The 22,032-nt window shown below is 54.8% G+C and overlaps 1 protein-coding gene across 4 annotated transcripts in view; it reads right to left on the reverse strand.

Moving 5' to 3' along the window:
- The window catches only part of SSBP3 (single stranded DNA binding protein 3), a 148,412-nt gene extending 127,414 nt beyond the window's left edge, over window positions 1-20,998 (reverse strand). The window contains exons 1-4 of one of the 4 annotated variants that reach the window (XM_084874652.1): window positions 20,495-20,998; window positions 19,381-19,453; window positions 19,067-19,128; window positions 16,321-16,405 (exon numbers count right to left, since the gene is read on the reverse strand). In XM_084874652.1, the coding sequence (XP_084730778.1) occupies window positions 16,321-16,405; window positions 19,067-19,128; window positions 19,381-19,453; window positions 20,495-20,550 (276 nt within the window). In that variant the 5' untranslated portion in view covers window positions 20,551-20,998. The remainder of the gene's footprint in view (window positions 1-16,320; window positions 16,406-19,066; window positions 19,129-19,380; window positions 19,454-20,494) is intronic. The other 3 variants (XM_084874653.1, XM_084874654.1, XM_084874655.1) reach the window with 3 other exon arrangements.
- Between the last annotated feature and the right edge of the window lie 1,034 nt (window positions 20,999-22,032).

Below are 22,032 nucleotides of genomic sequence, written 5' to 3' on the forward strand. Positions count from 1 at the left end.
CCCCTCAGCCAAGCAAACAGGAGTCTTCTCAGGGGATGCAAAGGTCAACTATAGCCTTTTGTGGCTGGTTATCGCCACCATCGTGAAATACAGGGGTCAGACTGTAAAATATTCTTTCCAAGATAAGCAGGAGAGTTAGAGGAATCTAACTAGCCCGCGCTACTGCCCGGAATCCTAGGTGAACACTCCACTCGGACGCCAGCTGAGTGCGGCACTCAGGATTCCCGACCTCACGCCAGCCCACCCACTCCCCAACCCCCTTTACAAAAGGCAAACACTAGGCAAGACAGCAGTCACCGGGCTTCCAGCCCGGGAGGCCCGTTAGTTGGCAAAAGGCTGGGCTAACTGAACCCTGAGCATTTTCCCACACATCTCCGAGGACACTTCCATCGGAAGCTCCATCAGCAAGTCAAAGACCTATTTCAGAAAGGAAAGGCAGCCCTAGCTGGTTTGGCTCAGTGGACAGAGCGTCAGCCTGCAGACTGAAGGATCCCGGGTTCTATTCCGGTCAAGGACACAAGCCCTGGTTGCGGGCTCGATCCCCAGTGCGGGGCGTGCTGGAGGCAGCTGATCAATGATTCTCTCTCATCGCTAATGTATCTATCCTCTCTCCCTCTGCCTTCCTCTCTGAAATAAAAATATTTTAAATAAATAAATAAAATGAAGGAACTGGTGTCCTGATTGTGCACCATTATCATTAAAAAAAAAGACAAAGAAAAGAAAGGCCATGCCAATGCCAAAGCTCAAGCCAAGCAGCCAAACTTGGCCTTGCTCTGAGGGCATGAAGACTTCAGGGAGCCATTCAAATGTCCAGAGGGGCCCTGGTAGGTGGGCAGACTCCTGCGCTTCCTGGTCACTCTCTTTCAGTCCACAAACATGAGCTGGTATCCATCAGGCCCTGACTTTACCAAGGGAAGCGCTCCGAGTAAGGAGAGCGGCCGTGCAAAAGCCCTGAGGTGGGGAGGTTGGTCCTTTCTTTCCTTAGCTACAGCCGGGCAATTGGCTGGTATCAAAGTCTCAGAGTTCACACTCCCTCTCTCTTCCTCTCCAAAATCAATAAAAAAAAAAATTCAAAAATTAAAGAAAAACAAAACAGAAATATTCCAAAGCTCCCTGAAACATTTTTTCTCATGTACCAAGTCCGCCACCTCCTCACCTTTCCCTGCTGACCACCTATCCACTTCTGCAGCTGTTTCCCACAGCAGCAGCTTCTAATTCCTGCATAGCCTGCTTGGGCCTCCAGTTGAGGACACGCCCTAGCTGCCCGTCCACGTCTCCAGAGCGGGCCTGGACAGGGTCAGGGAGGACCTGTTTCCTACACCAAAGAAAAGAGCAAACCCGATCTGCTCTGGGCAGCGCAGGCCAGGGAGGAAGTAGGAAGTCGCCCTGAGTGTGGTTAAGTCCTTGCTCTTCCCTAAGTGAGACCCCAGCAACAGGCCCTCCTCCGTCCCAGGAAGGGAAGGGTCCTCCGGGGGCAGGGAGCAGGGCGAGAACACTGACTGCTCTGGCCCTGTATGTGGGTGCACCGGGGACAAACACTTCTAACCTCAAAGCGCTGGGTTCCCGTGGCTGGCTCTGTCCTCACCTCGACTCTCCACCAAAAACAGACATCAGGAAGAAAATGAATCAAGTTTTACAAGCTTCCCTATTTACCCAGAGCTACAAATCTATCAGTGGGGAAGCTTTTAAAATAAACTCTCTCCTAGTGCTGTCACTTCCTTTCTTCTATTTGCCATGACACACACACACACACACACACACACACACACCACCCTCCGCCACCACCTCCTCCGCCTCTCATGGGTTTGTTGTTGTTGTTTTTAACCTTGGCTGTGGATCCTGAGTCCAAAAGAGAAATTCCAAATTCAGAATATATACCAGTCTACCACTTACAAATACTTTCTGCTTTTAATTCTGCTCCTCCGTTACTCATGTGCCTGAACATACCCCCATATAGCTCCCTAGGCAGAGACCCCCCTCCCCAGGAACACTGGCTACCTTTAAGCCTATCACACAGTCAGGCAGAAATCTTTACTGGGCATCTTCCAGTTGAGTGCAATCTCCGTTTAACAGGTGAGGGCACTGAGGCACAGAAATTAAGCAAAGGCCTAACTCAGGGCCTGAGGGGATTAGAACCCAGACACAAAATGCAAAGCTGCTTCCTTAAAAACAAACAACAAACAAACACAAAACTAGGGCTCACCATCATTATAATGTTGAGTCTTGAAAGCTAGAGGCTATTTTAACTGCTCCTTCCCAAAAGTGCCCTGGAAAACACAGCCAGCAAAAAGAAGGAGGAGCCTGTGCTTTGACACCATCGAAGCCATTGGGAGTGGCTCCTGGAGGCACAAGATTTGGGGCAATTTTCCCCCAAGACAGTGAGGCTGCCCAATGGGGTGCCAAGAGCCCACAGCCCAGCAGCCAAGGGCCTGAAGGTAAGAGTCTCAAACTCTTGCTGCCCACAGGGGTCTGGGCAAGGGGAAGTGAGGGCTGGATGGCCTCCCCATAGAGGCCCCCGGGCCTCTCCTAAGGCCCTCCAAACAAAATGACTCATGTGCACAGTGTCTTCCAGCTTAGAGCTGACCCCATCATGAACCCCCAGGAGCTGGGAAGAGGGTGAGGGGACTGGAGGCGCCTTCTGGCAGATGAGGGGACCCCGGCTGTCTTACGGGGTAAGCGGCTGGAAGCAGCTCAAATTTCCTTATCCCTAGTGCCAAGGATACAGATAACCCATAGTTCTGTGTTTTCAGGGGAGGCAACGCCATGGCATCCGGCAGAAACACAAAATGGAAAGAGCACTTGCTGGAATTCAAATGGGCCTGCCCTATTCATCCTCAATTCTCTGCCTGGCTTTCTATACCTCTCAATCCACAATCTGGCCCCTACTTCTTGATCCCATTTTCCTCCCAAGCTAGACACCCCTCTCCTCTCTGTCCATCCTCCACTATACCTACAGAAATTCCCTTCTTTCTGTGGCCTATCGGCATCCCTCCATCCCCAACACCCCAAACCTCAGACATCCCCTCCCCATGCCCCAGCTCTGCCTCACTTTGCTCAGCCCTAAAGCAGAGGCCAGAGGAACATTCAATCCCATCCGTCCTTCCCACTGGATTGCCAAGAGAGCAAGACCATATTTTACAAAAAGTCGGATACTGTCATTCGCCAGCACTAGTGTCTGAGGTCCCACCACACTTAATATATACGCACAGTGGTTTATTTCCTCACTGAGTCTGTCTTCCTATTGCCCATACTGACTAGGTTTTGGTCAGGAAATCCCCTTAGGCGACAGACTGAGGAGGACCCTAGAAAGAACTCTAACTCAATGACTCTAAAATCAACTTCGCCTTTATAGCAAAAGCAAAGCTGCCAAACACCCGGCCATCCATCCTTCAAAAAAGGGAGTGTTTCCACTAACCCTTTCCTGGAAATCCAGTGTGGCCTCTTAACTAAAACCCCCCCTTGACTCTACAGAAGGGCCTTCGGATTATTTTCCTTAAAAAAAAACACACAACATAATTTGCACACTGAGTGCCTTTACTTTCCAAATCATTCAGAATTAGGGAAAGGGGGGAAAAAACACGTCTGTTTCTATTTGAAACTGTCAAAATTAGCATTCAGTAATTAAAAATCACACCCTTTCTCTTAATAACCTAACCAGCATGATACAATCAGGTTGTGCCAACTCTTTAATCTAATTGACTAATTACAGATTTTAATTTAGTCAGTTACTGAACAACTGTTGACAATTTGTTTTCATTAGGGACAGAACAGAATAAATATTTAGGCTTCCAGTCACAAAGACTCCTGCGATCAGCTCTCCACTGTGACCCCAACTTCAGAGCAACTCACACACAGGTGCGCGCGCGGCTCTCCAGCCGCTTCTCGGCAGCGGCCCGCGCCACACGAACCTCCCTCAGCTCCCTCTCAAGGCAAAATCCCTGTGTGCACACGGCGGCCTCCAATCCCAAAGTGCAGGCAATGCCCAAATTCACACACGTCACTCGGGAAGTGGCAAACACTTAAACATTGTGAAGGAAAACAAATTCAATGCTACATGTCACTGGCTTTTAAGCAACAAAATAAGTTAACAGTCAAAATAAGTTTATCTGCATTCATCTCACTAGGAGGCAAACTGTCACATCTTTTTTTTTTTTTTTTTTTTTTTTTTTTTAGACACAGGTTTATAGATTTCTACTAAAATGATGCAATACTTACGAGGTGCATCTCCCCCCTAAAGCCCCCATCTCCCAAAGTCATCCAAAAGAACGGGGTCAAAAGCAGGCTCTGCCCTGTGTGTGTGTGTGTGTGTGGGGGGGGGGGGGGTGTAGTTAAGTGCATGCGCACACACAGCCCCCCCAGGCAAATGTGCAATAAATGCTCGTCACTTCTGTTTCAGAAATCTCGTCTGTATCCCTCACTGTCTCCGTGTGTCACATTTGGAAACTGAGGCCCAGAAGGAAGACAATGGCCGGTAAAAAGGTCACACAGCCAGTGAGCGGGGAAGTTTGGCTGAGAAAGATGGGTAGTGAGCACGTGTGCCTTTGCAAGTCTGTAGGGATGGGGACTCGGAGCATCCTCTACTCAGCCCTCACGCCCCTGGGCCACCCATCCTGCATCTAAGAGCATTGCCTGCACTGCCTGCTCTGCAGTGGGTGACCGTGTGGGAACTCTGCCCTCCAACCCTCCAACCCTCCAACCCCCACAGGAAATCATGAGGGACTTCCCTCCACGGAGCCCACCCCTGGCCCTCCCAGAACAGAGCCAAAAGGACCTCCCTACACACACACTGCTAGAAGCACGGCACTGAGCCAGAGGTCCCCAGCCTATGGACTCGGGTCTCCTGAAACTTTTAGGGACCCTGGAGAATTGCTGATATTTTTCTGAGCTCAGCAAGAATCAGGTCTGCCTCAACTGAATTGGAATCCCAATTCCCAATTTTCCTGAACTAGAATTCCACCAAGCTGGTGTGCTCACATTGGTTCCCCTGAGCTAATAAGCAGCTCTAGTTCTTGTTGTACCTATTTCATCAAAATGAATGGTGACTCAATGTGGGTGGGAGGGGGTTAATGTAAGAAGGCCTCGGGAGTGAAGGAATGGGCGAACTCTCCTTTAAGGTGTACGGGGCCCAAAGCCTGATGTCTTCCTCCTGGGTGAGGTCACAGAGAACCAGCCCAGTCCTCCTGCCCGCGGAGAGGCACCAGGCAGGTACCATACGACCCACAGGCAGGGCATGGGCTTGCCCGTCCCCCTCAGGACTCGCTTCCCACCCTAATCCTCCTCGTCCCGGTCCCAAACCACCCCAGGCTGGGCAGTGGGTCATCAGTTAATTAGGGAGCAAAGATGTTAAATCTGGTATTGATTCTTAGGGAGGCAACGTGATTGGTAGTGAAGAGCTGAATCCCTCCAGTGCCTCAGTTTCCTTCACTGCAAAACAGAAAAATGGGACTTAACCCACAGGGCTGTTTTGAGTATGACCTGAGATAAAACCTAAAGCACTTGGAACAGTGCCTGGCATACAGGTGGCACTCAGTAATTGCTTGCTGTTGTTATCAGTGCTTCCTCCGTGAAATGGGAAGAAAACCCTGTCCACGACACCGCCCCAATAGGGTAAGAAGGGAATACGAACACTTTCAAAGGTCTCAGCACACAGCAAATGCTCCACAAACCACCGTTTCCTTAATTAAATAAAGGGTCCAGTAAGCCACAACACCGTAGGTTAGTCATTTATCCCTCAGCGAGAAACCACCACCCCGACTCCAAAGGCTCAACACCCCATGGAAGACCATCGCTCCCTAACCTCGGGGGCCAGACTCAAACACAGCGAAGTCTCATCTCTTCAAGTTGCTTTGACAAAGGTGCTGCTAGCAAAATAATGCCAGAGAAAGTACGTGGCGACAGTCAGCTCGGCTTAAGTTCATTTTCTGTAGCTCGGGGTCAGAATCGACTGGAGCGCTCTGGTGATCAGGTTTTCTGCAATTCCCTATTCCACGCATTCGCCCGCTGACAGAAACTCACTGAGGTATTTAAAGTGGCAGCCATCACAACTAACTCAAATTGTATTGACTTCCCCGATGCTGAAAGGCTCTGCTGAAACCATCAATTGGCCAATTCGGAGATAACGCGGTGGCTGAAATTCCCTGTCATGCTGTAAAATCCCCTTTTTGAAGCGGCTCGCCGGCCCGGAGATCCGCAGCCGCGGGCCAGGCGCGGCCTCATGTAACACAAGTGGGCTGGCCGAGCGGGATCTGGCGGGCGGCGCTGCCAAGAGCCAGGGCCTCCAGAGAGAGGATAACATTTTCTACTGGAAGCCTTCTAAAAGACAGCAAGAAAAGAAGGGCAGTGTGCACACGCCCGACACCGGGCCTGCCCACTGGGCCGCCTGCCCCCTCGGCACAGGCCGGGCGGCCAAAGCCACGGGAAGCCCGGGGCATCTCCCAAAGAAAGCTGCAAGATTCCAAACGGATGGCACCGACACAGACACGGGCGCCAGCCTCTTAAGTGGAGGTTTGCTGACGTCAGTGGCTGCCCGGGGAACCGAGGGCCCATCTGGCCACAGACGTGCTATGTTACCACCTGACTCCAGGCCTCAGTTTCCCCGTCTACAAATAGGCAGGCTCCTTTTTCATGCACGTTTCTACGAGCGGATGGCCTGTTTGCATTTAAAGCAGCCTTCTCAAATGGGGACCAACGACTTTCAACTGCTCTCACCCAACTTAAAAAAAAAAAAAAAAAGCTTGAGGCAAACAAAGTCGGGCTTTATTTTACGTATTTTCATTATCGCAGACAAACAAAGACTCCGAGAGGCCAAATGACTTACCCACGGCCGTCTGCAAGTCCAAATCCTGTGCACTGTCCATGACCCAGCTTTCGTCCCCATCGCTGACCAGCACACACAGCGAGCAGGCAGGGCTCATGGCCCAGCAACAGGCCGCTGGTCCACAGGCCAGCCTGCAAAGCCACACTCCGTCCATCCCCAGAGGGCTGGCAGGGCTGCCTCGAACACCCCGGGCGCGGGGGAGGTCTGCCGCCCGGAGCCTGCTCTCTCAAACAGCCCTTTGTGACGGGGAGAGAAGGATCAGAAGCAAACCTCAGACGGAGGCCGCAGGGAGTAGCCGTGCCTCTTAAGGTCAGAGGACTGGGAGACCGAAGGGAAATGTCAGGCGCTTCACCCAAACACACAGAGAGCAGGAGATACAAAGCCTGCCTGGGAGCTACGCAAACAGCTGTCACCTAGAGGGGAGAGGGGGTTTGGGAGGCCGGGCCAACCACGGTCAGACAGAAGGCTCTGAGACCTATTCTCGAGATTCTTGCTGTGGCCAGAGCCTGAGCCCTGCAGATGTTCAGACAACACCCTCCACAGGGGCCAGAAAACCCCCTCCCCCAAGGGCAGGCAGGCAGGCAGGCAGGCAGGAGTTGCTGCCCAAGGCCAGCAGCAGGGACAAGCTGCAGACTCAAGTGGGAGCTCCTGCTTATCTGGCGAGCATCTGCCGAGCACCGTCCACGCGTGTTCGATGCCCCAGCAGCACGGGAGCCAACACCAGAGGCCTGAGGTGCGGAGCGCCCCCAGGCACCGCTCAGGAAGCAAGATGGGGGGACAACCCTCTCAAGAACCCTCGGAGGTGGGGCTGATTGCCCCCTTATTACAGATCAGGGAACTGAGCTCAGCAATCACTCATCACGCCGCCTCAGTCACCCAACCTGTAGGTCCCAAGATTCGACCTCAGCCTCTCCAGGCCAGTGGCTTTCCAAGTTTAGGCTGAGACCCATAATAAGGCAAATTTCACATCACAACCCGGGGCACACGTTCATTGTTCATTCATTCGTTGTTCGTGTACAGGCGCACATAAGTCCCTGAAAACAAGTGTCCCAAATTAATACTTATGTTTCCTTTCTGTGATACAGTTGTTTCATTTTCTGTAAATTGCCCATCTGACCCACTGAGTTGATTTCACAAGGCTCTAATGGGTCACAACTCAGTTTGCAAAACAGTAAGTTATCATGAGCCGCTCGTCCATCTCAATTAAAATGCGCTATTTAACACGCCTGATCCCTGGGCAGGGATCAAACCCTTCTCATTCCTCAAGGCCCAGAGTGTAGCTCCCCAACCTATTCAAGACTCTGCAAGAGGCCCCAGGAACGGGGGAGACAGACAGGGATGAAGGTAAGGGCTCCTGTCCTCAGAACTTCCCATCTAGAAGGAGGAAGGGAAGAGATACAACCTGGACCCCAAATCACTCTCCTTCCGGGCAGCAAGTAGCAAGTGAGTAAGGAAGACACAAAGTTCTTGGGGGTGGCGGGGGAAAGGGGGTGTCCCCGGCGGGCCTGGTGGACGCAGCATTGCCCGCAAGGTGGTGCAGTACCAAGTAGGGACAAAGGGAAGGGCCGGAGGGGGCTGGGCACCGTTCCAAACTCCTAGAGCAAGAGGCTGGGAGAGGAGAAAGCGGGATGGACTGAACAGCACGGGCCAGGCGCTGGCCAGGAGCACGCACACGTGGTCTCCTCTCCGCCTCATGAGCACGAGTGCACTTGAAGAAGGTGGACGCAAACCCCGGGAACCAGAGAGCTAACCAACTTGTGAGCAAGCCCATGGTGGTTCATGTCTCACACTTCAACCCCGAAACCCCTGCTCCGGCCCCTTTTTGGCCATCAGAGTCAGGATTCACACAAGTGAGATACTAAGAATGATAGCACTTTTATTTAGCACTTACACTGTGTCCGGTGCTACATGTAGTGTGTATGTACGCCCACGTGCATAAACTCATTTAATCCTCGTGACAACCTTATGAGGCAGGTATACTTTAATCCCATTTGGCTTAAGGAAACTGAGGCACAGAAAGGTTAATTAAGGTACCCACTTGGCACAGCTGGTCAGTGCAGCAAGGCAGCACAGGGCAAAAGGAAAGAGTCCTGGACCCTGATCGGGTTTGCAGGTTTGAATCCTACTGGTGACCTGGTCTTTCCTCTCTGCGCCTCAGTTTGCCTACTTGTAAGATGACTAGGTGGCCTCTGGTTCCATCACCTGCACTGAATTTATTTCCCAGGGCGGGACTGTTTACCGACTCCTGTGACCTGTCCTGACTCTCTGCATCCATCCCTCCAAAGAACAAGATCGTTCTGCACAAGTGTTTTTAAGCACTTATCACATCCTGAGCTGCATCTGTCTCTTCAACTGGACAGAGAGCAGAGCAGACACTCAACGATGGAACTAAATCAACACCCTGAAATTCGGCGGTGTCTTCTGCTCCTTGTCTGGGGGCCAGCTGACCAAGGCCTAACGCTCACCCTAGGAAGTGGAAAGAGCAAGTAACCAACGCACCCAGGACCAGCACCTTTCTCAAGCCCACCTTCCCCTTTAGCCCTTCTTCGGGACTCCGCACTCAATCAGAAAGTCGGGGAGGCCCACGGCCGGCCAGGGCAGCATTCACACAAAGAGGACAATGGCAAGACCCCAACTCCGGGGCTTCGAACCCGTTCATCCCCATTAACACAGACATAGCACTTCACACACAGCAACTTCCCGTGCCTTCCTCCCAGCAACTCCCACGTGGGCTGAGCAAGGACACCCTGTGCGCCTGCTTCACAGTCGAGAGGATGGACCTCAAGAAGTGAAGGCCCCCCACCTCTGCCCCGACCCCGTGGCTAACAAGTGGTACGAAGCAGCAATTTTAATTCAGATTTCTGCTGAGGCCAAGTTGTAGCTCTCTGGGTCTCACCATTCAGCTCTGTGGCAGCTCCACGTGGGAGTGGGACAGGACCCCTCTGACCAACACTGATAAGGCGTGCAGACACCTCGGGGGAGCACTTATCAGTACCCGCCTGTGGCACCAGCCCGCTCTGCCCCGTGCAGGGTGTGGAGGTGAGACAAGACAGTTGGGATGGAAGGAGGACTCCATGAGATGTCAGGGGAACCCGGGCATCGGAGAGCATCACTGAGAAATTCAAGTATCCAGTTCCCTATGGTCAACTTGCTCTCCCAGAAAATATTCCACGATATTAAAATTTGGGGGGAGAGGGAAAGCTTTAAGGCTGTAAAGAGAAAGGGAACTAGCCACAGAGTACTAGCCACAGAGAAACAACTATCATATATATATCTCTACTTTACTCTCACGGCAACCACCATAGTAAAGGAATCACCATTCTCCCATTCTACAGATGGGAAAACTGAGTGTTTGAAAGTCTGCCCTGCCAGGAAACGAGAGGGAGAACTGGAGCTCAGGTGTGCATCCCAGCTGCCAGTCAGAGCCCAAACCCTTCAAATCCAGAGGATTCAAGGCTCAGGAAAAATAAAAGCAAAGCACGGAGAGAAACATTCCTAACACTCATCTCACCAAGGCTACCGAAAACCCCATTACCGTGGCGAATCAAAAACAAACAGTCATTACTGTCCGTCTGCTGTTAAGCTCCCGGCAACATGTATTAAAGGAGTTTATGCGAATCGTCTAGGTACTTGTGCCATGGTCAGAATTGTTACCAAACTAAAAAAGATTAATTTTTCTAAATACTCTAAACCCCAGATACTATAACATAGGCTACAGATAGTGTAACATTTCTGTTATCTTGGCTGACAGGCAGGCTCTCCAACACACACACCTCCCTTCCACTTCGCCCTCTTAAGACTTAAGCATACACACACACACTCACACACACACTCACACACACACACTCACACACTCTCACACAAACACATACTCTCTCTCTCACACACACACACACACACTCTCACACACACTCACACACACACACTCACACACACACACTCACACACTCTCACACAAACACATACTCTCACACACACACACACACTCTCACACACACACACACACACTCACACACACACACACTCACACACACACACACACACTCACACACACTCTCACACACACACACACACACACTCACACACACTCACACACACACACACACACACACACACAATCACACACAGAGGTGGGAAAGTCGAGGAGAGGGGGGAAGGCGGCTGTGTCCCCATTAGAGACCAGCTTCCCTTGGAAAGTTAAGACAGCCGAAGGGACGCTGCAGGGAGAGCCGGGTGTCTCCCGGCTCCCTCCGAGCAGGGGCTGGCACAGAGCTGGCTCTCGGTTCAAGTTTGCAAATGCTTAGCTAACAAAGATGGCATTATGCAAAGGCTGGTGCGCACGGCTGGTCTTGGAGTTCAGATGAAGTGACCACTGCCAAAAACTTTGTTTGGGTCCCCGCCGCTCCCCCCGCACCACTCCTGCCTTGAAATAAAAGGGCAAAGATTTGCAATTTGGGGTCTTGCTGCCACTTGAAACCCATTAAAGAGGCTGCCTTGCCTGGGTTCTGGCAAAACGCAATTCCAGTTACTCATTTGGTGTTTAATTAGCTACCGATGGAGGAGTCTGGCAGCCTCTGGGGGTGAAGAGGACTCGCAGCAAATGGGGTGGGGGTTGGGAGGGTGGGGAGCCCGAAGGAAGGATGCAAGGCAAAGTGTACGCTCCAGAGGGAGCGGGGAAAGAAACGACTGTGCGCGTTCTGCTTTCATAACCTGCCACACAAGAGTGCCAAGGGTCAGAGCCAAAGGCAACACCGTGAACTTGTCAGGACCTCTGGGCCGATAGCTACCCTGGCTTATCACGGGGGGGGGGGGGGGGGGAATCTCCCCCAGCTGCAGCCTTCTCCTTCCATCGCTGCCCCTGGCCACCCTCGCGTGCCCCGGCTCCCCAAGGCCCTGGCAGGCGTGGACGCTCCCTGCCTGGCAGGAACCTCAGCTCAGCACATCCAAGGAGAGCCCTCTCAAATATCACTTTGCTATTTCAAACCCACCAAGGACGCTGGACCCCTGCCACGGAGCCACAAATACCTCCACTCCCATGCACGCCCAGGACACTTAACCAACCCGCCGGGAGAGGCGGGGTCACAGCCGAGGGTGGGGGGTTACAGGGGGAACAGCTGGGCGGGAGCACAGCGGTAAGGGAGCCAGTCCATGGAGAGAGGCTGACTCAGGGGCTCCCGGTGACAGAGGTCTTCAGAGTAGAGAGACTAAGGCGCAAGACCAGCCAAGGTCATGGGACTCCGTGTCCACTACACACACCCAAGTTCCTCACTGGGGACCACAGGGGGGTTTGGAATTTGGGGCAGCAGCCCGTGAAGCTCCTGAAGTCATGTACAAAGAGGCTCCTTTGTGGAGAAGCATGCATTATCTGGAAGGAAAGGCCATCGCTTTTACCACATCTCCCAGCCAAAAGAGCCTGCGCACCATAACCAACTCCTTCCCCAGGGCGCGGGTCCCACCTCTGCAGGGACTCTGCAGCTCACCACCCCTCAGGAACTTGAGTTTAATTCTCCGCTGAATTCAGTTCTTCAGTGAACGTGTATGGGCACTCTCTGAGTCCAAAGCAAGCCTCTTCCCTCCACTGCCTGGCTACATGCCCTTCGACAAAACATCTAAACCCCCAAGTCTCAGTTTCTTCATCTGTAAAATGGCTGCATTGCCTGTGGCGAGACCTTAATAAAACCTGACCAACAGGCAGCGGTGAGGCCAAACCACAACTACATATTGAAAAAGCACTATGAGAAGGACAGCAGCAGGAGCTGTGCACGAGCCCATCACTGCTTGTTGGCGCCTTCCCCTTCAGGGACTAATCTGCGCCACTCACTTCTGGCCTCCAAGAGGAAAATACAAAATTAGCTGCCACAAGAAGGGGAAGGGCTGCTGGTGGTTGAGGAGACACCAAAGACACTTCCACCAACCCCACCGATCCCATGAAGGAGGTCGCCAGGACCCCCCCTGGGCCCACCGTGAGAGACTGGGAGCGTCAATGCCATCGAGGCCAGAGCCCAGACCAAAGCCTAAGAAAGCCCAAAGGGACCACACAGGCTTTCACCCACACGCTCAGAGCCGCTGCTTCAGCCAGAGGGAGACAGCCAGGAAACCATGGGCAGGGGCCCGGGGCCTCCTCTATGGCCTCAGGGCTCTTCTGACTACAGGCAAATCCATGTCTCAGTCAAGTCCACTCGGGGCTCCACGTCCCCCGATGGTCCACGTCATCTGTGGTCAGCATCAGGGCACGCGGGCTTAGGAACAATGAGCCAAGCAACCTGAAGTGGCCAGATGTGTGGGAGAAAATAGACTGTGACTCAAATGAAAACTCACCAATTCAAAGAAAATTTAAACCCCCTCCCCGCTGAGTCATCCGGCTCGTTCCAGGCCCGATCGCCTGGCCTTGGCCTGACAGGAGCCTTTGAGATCACCCGGATCCATCAGCAACCTGCCAGAACACAAAACCACCTACTTCCGTCCGAGGGCTGAGACCGGGGCCTTCCGACGGACAGCTCTGTGGGAATCAGGCACGCACTCCTCACCCCTGCCCACTTACTGCTTACTACCCACCAAGGCCCCAACCTGGTACCTGGGCCACACCGACTCCCCCACAAACCGTGAGCATCTCTGAACCTCCTTGGCTGAAGAGGAAAGGCCAGTTACTGCACTCTTACTTATGCTGCACTTCATCTTCTATCAAGACTTTTAAGGTAACGCCTTAACCCACATTACATGACCTGGCTCAAGATTACCCAGCAAAAAAAATGGAGTCACCGAAAGAACACCCCTCCAGCATTCCATGGGCTGTTCCAGACCAGGTTACTTACGGACCCCACATTACCTATGTTTCCTATGTAGTCCCTTACTCCTTCATTTAATTAGCATGAGTGCCTCCTATGTACAAGGGCTTGTGAGCTACAGAGATGAATAGCTGCGGATGAATGGTCTCTGGCATGGAAAAGATGAACAAGCTGTGGTTGGAAAGACAGCCCTGAATGAGAAGACAGTCAGAACAGGTGTTGCCATGGACCTGTGAGGCCGAGCTTCTGCGCGGGTAGGAGAACCAATTCTGGAGTCAGGGATGACCTGTGCTTAGATCCTAATCCTACCGCCTACCAGCTGTGAATTAACCTCCCTGTGCCTCGGTTTCTCCACCTGCAAAATGGAGTTAGCATGCCTTCTCTCCCAGTACAGGGAAAGCTAACAAAGGCTCTGTATAGGTGGTTTTTATAGACACTGAGATGAAGGAGTGATCAGAGTGTACAAGAAACTATCCTGAAAACCCTCCACGACAGAGAACATAAAAGATGGACGGGATGTGCATGTGTAAGAGAAGCATACATTCCAGACAAGGGTCCAGAAAAGAGAATATGTTAATAATAATAATAATTCTAGCAACAACATGGGAATGCAGAGAACACATGAAGATTTGAGGATAAGCATTCCTTTTCTTGATTTTCTTAAATACTAGTTCTTAACTTACCAGTTGCTTCTTCATCTGCCCAGCAACTCAAGGCTACCTCCCCAACTCCTTCACCAAAGAGACATTCCTCCCCTGTTCCCGTTCATCACTCCATCCCTCCTCCCACTCAATCTGACTCTCTCTTGGGCCACAGAGCAGCAGCAGGTGGATTCCAATCCAGGAAAAGGGGTTTGGACCCTAAAATCTGCGAATCCCAGGCCTCGTCTCTCGAAAGCATCTTCTATATGCCCGCGCCAACTTCAGAAATCACGACCACAATTCTGCTGCCGTTTCTTAACAAATGACTGAACGCAAACCCATGCAGGTTTCCCAACCGCCACGCTGTGTCAAGGTGGCAGGCGGAACCACAAACTGCCAAAGAGGGTCTCACGTTACTCACGAGAGAGCTAAACGCAGTTAGAAATCACTAGCCTCTCTGCAAGGCAGCTTCAAAAGGCAGCAAGCACAGACACCTACACTGAGAGACTGGCTTGAAACAGGCACACCTACCCATCCCACCCACTCTAAAATAAAACCATTTGCATAGCCGTAGAAGGCTGGCCACACAGGAACTGGCTGTCCATAGCTTTTTGTTTAAAGCACAAGCCTTTTACTAGGTAGAAAGGTCAAATTCACCAACTATTTTTTTCTATGACTAATACACCTCTCAGCCTCCTCCTCCTCCAGCCTCCAGCTCCTGGATGTTCCCAGAACCACATCACAAGGGAACGAGTCACCTCACCTTTCACTACTGGAAGTTGACTCGGCCCTAAGTACCGTTCGCCCTGGAGAGGGCACGGGAACTGGTGATTTTCCTCGGCCCTCCGCACTCCGAGGGCATTAACTTTTCAGTCACGGCAGAATGTCATCACACTGAATATTCTCAAATCCAGGCCGCCTCCAGCTGAGCCTCTAACTCCTCGTGTTACAGGGGAAATTTTCACCATAAAGATATCCACGGTAATGGGATTGGACCACTTGTGAAACTCCGCCTGATGGGTTCTGGCCTCTTAGGCCAGTTTCAAACTCTGCATGCAGGGGACACAACGGCCCGGCCACGGGGGTGGGCCCCGGATGATGGTCAGAAAACCAGCTTCCGTGCCCCAGAGTGAGGGCACTATTCCTTTCCACGTCGTGCAGAGGCGTAAGACAAAAACAGACCGCCTCTTCGGGGCATGCGTGCGAGGCCAATGGAAGCAGACTAAAAGGCTGGGAAGACCTCCAGACACTGCCAACTCCCCCCAGAAGATCCTAACCCGTTTCATCGGATCAGAGAGTCCAACGCCAACCCAGGTTTGGAGTAGTTTTGTTTTGTTTTGTTTTGTTTTTTTTGAGGGAGACTGCCACGTAAGATGGACATGGGGCAGGGGTCTCTCCTATAAGCATTTCATACATTTCAAGGAACTCATCCAGGGAGAGGGTGAATGACAGAACAGAAAGCATTACAATGTGCTGGCATTAAACATGCTTATAAGAATATTTTGAACCAAGGACTTCAACGTATCCTTCACCTCAGTAGACACAACATGAGCCCCCCCACCAAACCAAACATAAAACAAACACCCAAAACATAACTGGAAAGATCACTTCCCAGAGGGTAATGCAAAAGTCCATTTCACCAAATTCTCACTCAACGCCCCTTCTGCTCCAAAACACACATTTCCTATTTGCTTTTTCTTTTTTTTTTCCTTTTTGGCTGTCATTTTTTTTTTTTTTTCTTAAACCAACCCCAAACGCAGTCCCCTCCCAGCTAACTGTCCACTCTGAACATAAACCGCACATGGCTGAGCCCTGCTCAGCGCCGTGTAATTCCGCAGATAGGTATCTACACACGCGTTTGCATAATGACAACATTATGAAATACCATTCACCAAGAAGTCAGAACGGTGCTGGAGGAGGGGGTACAAGACGGGGGCAGCAAGGAGGTGGGCAGGGAAGAAAGGCGAGGAGAAAACAAAACCCACTGCCAATGGGCTGTGTGCTCGCTTCTGGTCCCAAAGAAGTCAGAGCTATCCAACCCTGTAATTATTGCCGGGATTAAAATTTTGCTACTCACGTAATCATGAAAGGCTTTTGCTTCACTTGAGTGTTCACAAGTGTCTCGCCTCTCGGGAGCTGCACAGTAAAGGTCCCAAAACACGCTGCAAGTTGAAAAATAAAATAGGATCAGGTTACTACTTATGACTCCTGTGCACAACGGCAAGTGCACAATGCTCAGTGTGAACGGCCCCCCGTCTCCCAGGGCTCAATCCCCCCTCCCCCTTTTCCAGCCTTCGATGGGCAAAGCTGGCCTAGAAAACAAAATGGACCTAACCTCCTGCAGCAAGCCAGCTACTTGGAACAAGAGTAATAGTTCTTATGTATCAGGCGCCTACCTACTGTGTGCTAAATGCCTTACACGTAAGGCTCTGCTTGTGACTACCACACTGCTTAAGGCAGGAGATGTATCCCCACGTTATACAGGGGGGCACTGAAGCTCAGGCAGGTTAGTGCTGCCCACCCATGGCTGCCCAGGCAGGCATTTCATCTGTGCTCCTTTTGTAGCACCCCCGAACCCCAAATGGTTGCCTTCAGTCAAAAGGTTAAATTGCCAAAGTCAGGACTATGACTCATAAGCACAGCCAACTGGGTGGCTCTGCCAATAAAGGAAACTTACAGGTTTTTTATTCCACGATCCCATACCCCCCACTCTTCTGGACCTTACCCCCCACTCCCAGCCAGGCCCCTCCTCCAAACGGCCCCTCCCCCAAGTTATTCTTATGCAAGAACCACCCCACCCCATCCAACCAAAGAACAAGTATCAGCTAGCCAAAGGTCAACCACGTATCTTGTCCTTTCATATTGAAATAGAGCGCCCTCCTCAAAGAGGCACCTACCCACCGGTCCAGCAAAGAAGGGATCTGGAGGAGGTGGGATGGTAGCTATCCCTGCCTCATCCCCCTCCACGATTTATAAGGTCACTCTGACACTTCGTATCAAGTGAGAGCATACATACAAGTCCTTTACCGACAGTAAAACCCTATGCAAGCACAGGGTGGTCACTGCATTAACATGAGGCCTTAGAAACCCTCTCCCAGGCCCCGGGATGGACGCTGACGGAAGGGTACCAGGGGCACCAGAGCAGGAGTGATTCCTGCTACAGTGCACCTGCCCCTGCTGCCAACAGCCAGCAGAGGAGAAGCCATCTCAGCCGCAGCTCTGCCAGCCATCAGACGGGCGTCTCTCTCAAGGTGCATGAAAAGCACAGCATGGCCCTCTCTGGGTCAGTCAGCTCCACCACTCCTGCCACCCCAAAGGCCATGGTCACTTGCTCCATGTCACATCACAAGGCACTTTCTAACAAGACCACGACCAGAGCCCAGAACCAGACAAGGCTGGAGGCGTTTCAGGAAGATGAAAATCTGGGACTTCTACCAGCTGCAGAGGGGGCCCCAAGAACACTCCTTTCTGTCCTCTAAAGCTGCACGTGTTTGATCAACTCCTCCACACACCGAAGATTCCTAACAGTACCAACTCCCCAGCCCCTTCGAAGGAACTTGCACTCACAGACCTACGATTCTGCAGCCTCGGTTTCTGATGGTCAGACCTGTCACACCAATCCGCACTCCTCTCTCTCCAAACACAACCCCAGAGAACCCGTCGCCCACTCCGACAGGTCGAATCCTCCTGCCACACCCAATGTCTCCAACACTGGGAGGCAGTTCCCAGGTTGGCTGAAGTGACTAAAAACTCCTTTTCCCTGCGCGGGGCAGAACAGACACTTCACCCGCCTGCATTTCAAAGGGACCTGGAGCCGTAACCCGAGCTGGTGGTCAGGTAAACGTGCTAAGATCCCAAGACATGACACTCCATTCTGGAGACCTCCGCCAAAATATCAAAGCCACTCCGCTCTCTTTTCCTCTTCAAGAGGATGTCAAAGACCCCGCACCCATCAGTCACACAACACGTCCAGGTCTCCCTACACAGCACCGGCTCCTGGTGGGCTCCCCTGACCTGAAGCCGCCCTGCGGCCTGCAGGCAAACCAAGCTCGGACTGAGGTGGTCCCACCCCAGAGGACCCAGGGGCAGCAGCGGCGGAGAAAAGAGAGGAAAGAGAGCCCCTCACCACCCCCTAAGGGTGCTCTGGGAGGTCAACAGCCACCACAAGTTAAGGTTTTCGGTAAAATGAAACTTTGTGGTTTTAGGGATGCCGGGAGGGGGGCAGCCCACAGAGGAGAGGAAGGTCCAGTCAGTCTGAATCAGTATCTTTAAAGGAAGTTGCAGCCCCTTCTTGCTTTTTTCTCAGGGTGCCTGGAAAGGCTGCAATACTCTCTCCCTCCTTCTCTCTCTCTCTCTCTCTCTCTCTCTCTCTCTCTCTCTCTCTCTCTCTCTCTCGGTTTTGAGTTCATAGTAAAAGAAAGGATAGGCCAGTTGTAAAACAGACCTGGTATCCCCCTCCACCCCACCCCACCCCCACTCCCTCTAATTAAAGCAGCATGCAGAATTGACAAAAATCCTTCAAGGTTTTTTTTTTTTTTCGAGCCTGCCTAGCGGCCGGGAGTGAGATAGAAAAGTAAGGAGTTTCTCTCCAAACACCAGGCATGATTTAGTGGGCTCTCCACAGCAGGGGAGAGAGGAGGCAAAAACTTTAGGCACCAGCCTCCTCTGCCCTGCTCACGGGGCCAGGTCTGAGTGCCCTGCTCTGTGCAAGGCGGAGGGGAAGGCTTGGTGGGGTCTGCTCCTGTAAGCTCCCGTCTTTGTTCCCTCGGACCAGAGACTCAGACAAAACAAACACACACGCAAAACTATCACACAAAACTTACCACCACCACGAATGCAAAAACCCAGGTGGTTCGCCCAACGTGATGTTTTTTTCCCATCGAATCTAGAAAGGAGAGAGCAGAGGCAGCTTAGAGGAGCAGAGGGAAGGGGTGCGTGGGGGGGAAGGAGGAGGGAGGGGGGCTTCCTGGAGCCAAAAGGCTGTGAAGACCAACTAACAATAAATGCCAAAAGGTGATAAAAATTCAAAATGGTGGCCACAGTGGCTGCTCCTGAAAACAAAGGCTCTAAGAACGGTGGGGAGGAAGGGGTGTCTAGAAATTGGATGGCGGGGGAGGGGGGCGGGAGTTGCACTCACCTCTGACAAGAAGGTCTGTGCGGACTTCTGTGCTCCTACGTGCAGTAAATATTCGTAGACGTATAAAGCTAACCTGGAGAGGGGGGAAGGGGGCAGAGACAGAGGGGAAGGTGTCAGGTCGCACGGGGCAGCGGCTCCCGGACTTGCCAGTCGGCTTCCAGCCCTGCCTCCGCGGTCCCATTGTGGCCCCGACCGGAGAGGTGAGCGGCCAGCTTGGCCCTTGCCTGGAGCCCCCGGGAGGAAGCCGTTAGGGGGCTGGGTGTCCGGGGACGCCTGACCTCACACCGAGGGGACCTGGAGAGGAGCCCCCAACCAAACTTGAACTTCCAAGTGGCGTCGGGGGCCAAACCCCACTGAAGTCTCGCAAACTCGGAAAACCACCCGATCCCACCGCTTCCCTCCCATGTTCACGATACACACTCCTGGGGACCCTCTGCCCAGCGCCGAGGGTCCGGGGGCTCGGGGCCGGACTCCAGGGCGCTTGGGGAGCTCCAGGGCGGGCAGCGAAGCGCCACCCTCACTCCCTCCCCCCGCAAGACAACTGTCCCCCGAGCCGAGGGCCGAAGCGGCGCCGCCGTCGGTCCCTGCCCAGCCCGGCGCCCGGGAGGGCACGGGAGCAGCGGCGGCGAGGCCGAGGGGAGGGCAGGGCAGGGAGAGCGCTCCCGGCCGAACAAAGCCCCCGGTGCGCACTCCTCACGCCGCGGGCGGGCGGACAAAAGGAGCCTCCGGGGCTGCGGAGCCACGCGCCCCCTGCCCGCGCCCGGTGGGCAAAGTGCGGCGGCCGCGGCGCGCGCCCGGAGTGGGGCGGCCGGGGCGCCCCGGCTCGCTCGCTCGTGGGACCTCGCCCACCACCCCCAGGCCCGCGGCACGCCCCGCGGCCACCGAGCGCCCCCTCCCCCGGCGGCGCCTCCCGCCGCCCCTTCCCCGACGCCCCCACCTCAGCCGGCTCCCAACAATGGGCTCTCCCTCCCACGCCGCCCGCCGCGGCCTCGGGGCCGGGGCCAGGCAGGCGGCGCCGGGGCCCGGGGCGCAGCGCCCCCGCCGCCCACCTGCTTCCCACCGCCCGCCCGCAGCCCGCCCGCAGCCCGGCGGCCACTTGGAACCCAGGGCTTACTTTTCCCGAGCCTGCCCGTCCGAGGGCACCGCCGAGCCTTTGCCTTTGGCAAACATGGTTTGCAGAGAAGAGGGCGCCGAGCCTCGCCGCCGCCGCCGCCGCCGCCGCTACCGCTCCGGCTGCTCCCGAGCTGCCCCTCGCTCCCGGCCCCCTCCCCGGCGCCCGCTCGCTCGCTCGCCCGCTCGCTCGCCCGCGCTCTCCTCGCCGCGCTCCCCTCCCGCCCCCCCAGGCGCTGCTGGCTCCGCGCTCTTTCCAGCTGTCAAAGCGTCAGCCCCGGCCGCGGCCCCATCGCCCTGGAACTCCTCCCGCGCCGGCTCGGCCTGAGGTGCCGGTGCCGCCGCCGCCGCCGCCGCTCGCCCGCCGGCCCGGCTTGCCCGCTGGCTCGCTCGCCCGCCCGCCCGGCTCCGCCTGCGCCGCCCTCTGCGCCTCCGGCACCGCTGCTGCCGCCGCCGCCGCTGGTCTACTCGGAGCTCAACCGAACGTGGCTGCCCCGGCGAGGCAGCGGGCGGGCGTCAACGTCCTGTGATGGACAGCCGCGCCGGCCAATCGGCGCGCGGGGGCGGGCCCGGGGAGGCCGCGGGGACGCCCTGTCAGCGCCCAGCAGCGCCAGTCCCCGCTGCGGCCGCAGCCGAGGAGCCGCTGCCCTGCTCCTGCGGGCGGGCGGGCGGGCGGGCGGACGGACGGACGGGGCGCGAGCCTCCCCTTTCTGTAGATGTGGGGAAGGGGGCCCGAGTCGAGATTGGGGCGCTCCGGTCTGCCGGCCCCAGCGAGGAGGGCGTTCGGCCAGCGCTCCCCGCGGCGCGGACCGCTGGGGGCGGGAGCGGGCTTGCGGCAGCGGCGGAGGGGAGGGGAGGGGAGGGGGCGCGGACCCCTCAGCGCGGCTCCCCGGCTCCCCCCGCGCCACGTCTCTGATCGGCCCCTCACCTCCCCGAGCTGAGCGGCCCGCGGCGGCCCTCCCTTCACCGCCCCCTCCCCTCCGCCCGGCTTCCCCCCGGGCTCCGACCCCGGCCACCTCCAGACTACAACCCGCCCCCCCTCCCTCAGCAGCCCCGCCCCCGGCCGCCCTCTCGCCCAGTCTGGTTCCCGAGCGCCCGGCCCGGGCTCCACGCTGCGAGCGGGGCGGCGGGAGCCGGCGCCGGGGCGCGCGGCTGCTCCTTTACTGGATCGTTAAAACATTTCGGAGAGCCCCGAAGTGGGGCCGCGTGGACAGGGCCCTGGGCTTGCTTGGGGGAAGAAGGGGGGGGGGGCTCGGGCTAAGATCAGGGAGAGCAATTGCCCCCCAATTTCTAAGATCGGCCCGCACTGGCCAGTGAGCCCCTAGCCGTGGGGGAGATGGTGGCATTCCCGGGTGGGGTGGGGGGGCGTCTCCTGGGCGCCCGGCGACGCGGAATGCGCGCCACAGGAATCTGCAAACTTCAAATAAACGGAGCTAAATTGGGGAGTGGGAGACGGGAGTCGGGCGTGGGGGGAAGGGAAGCTCCCATTGTCAGTGACCCAGGTGTACAATGGGAAATTGAGGGGAGGCAGGCAGAGAGAGT

The sequence above is a fragment of the Pipistrellus hanaki genome (assembly GCF_964339955.1).
Source record: "Pipistrellus hanaki genome assembly, chromosome: 2".
NCBI classification, from domain to species: Eukaryota; Metazoa; Chordata; class Mammalia; order Chiroptera; family Vespertilionidae; genus Pipistrellus; species Pipistrellus hanaki.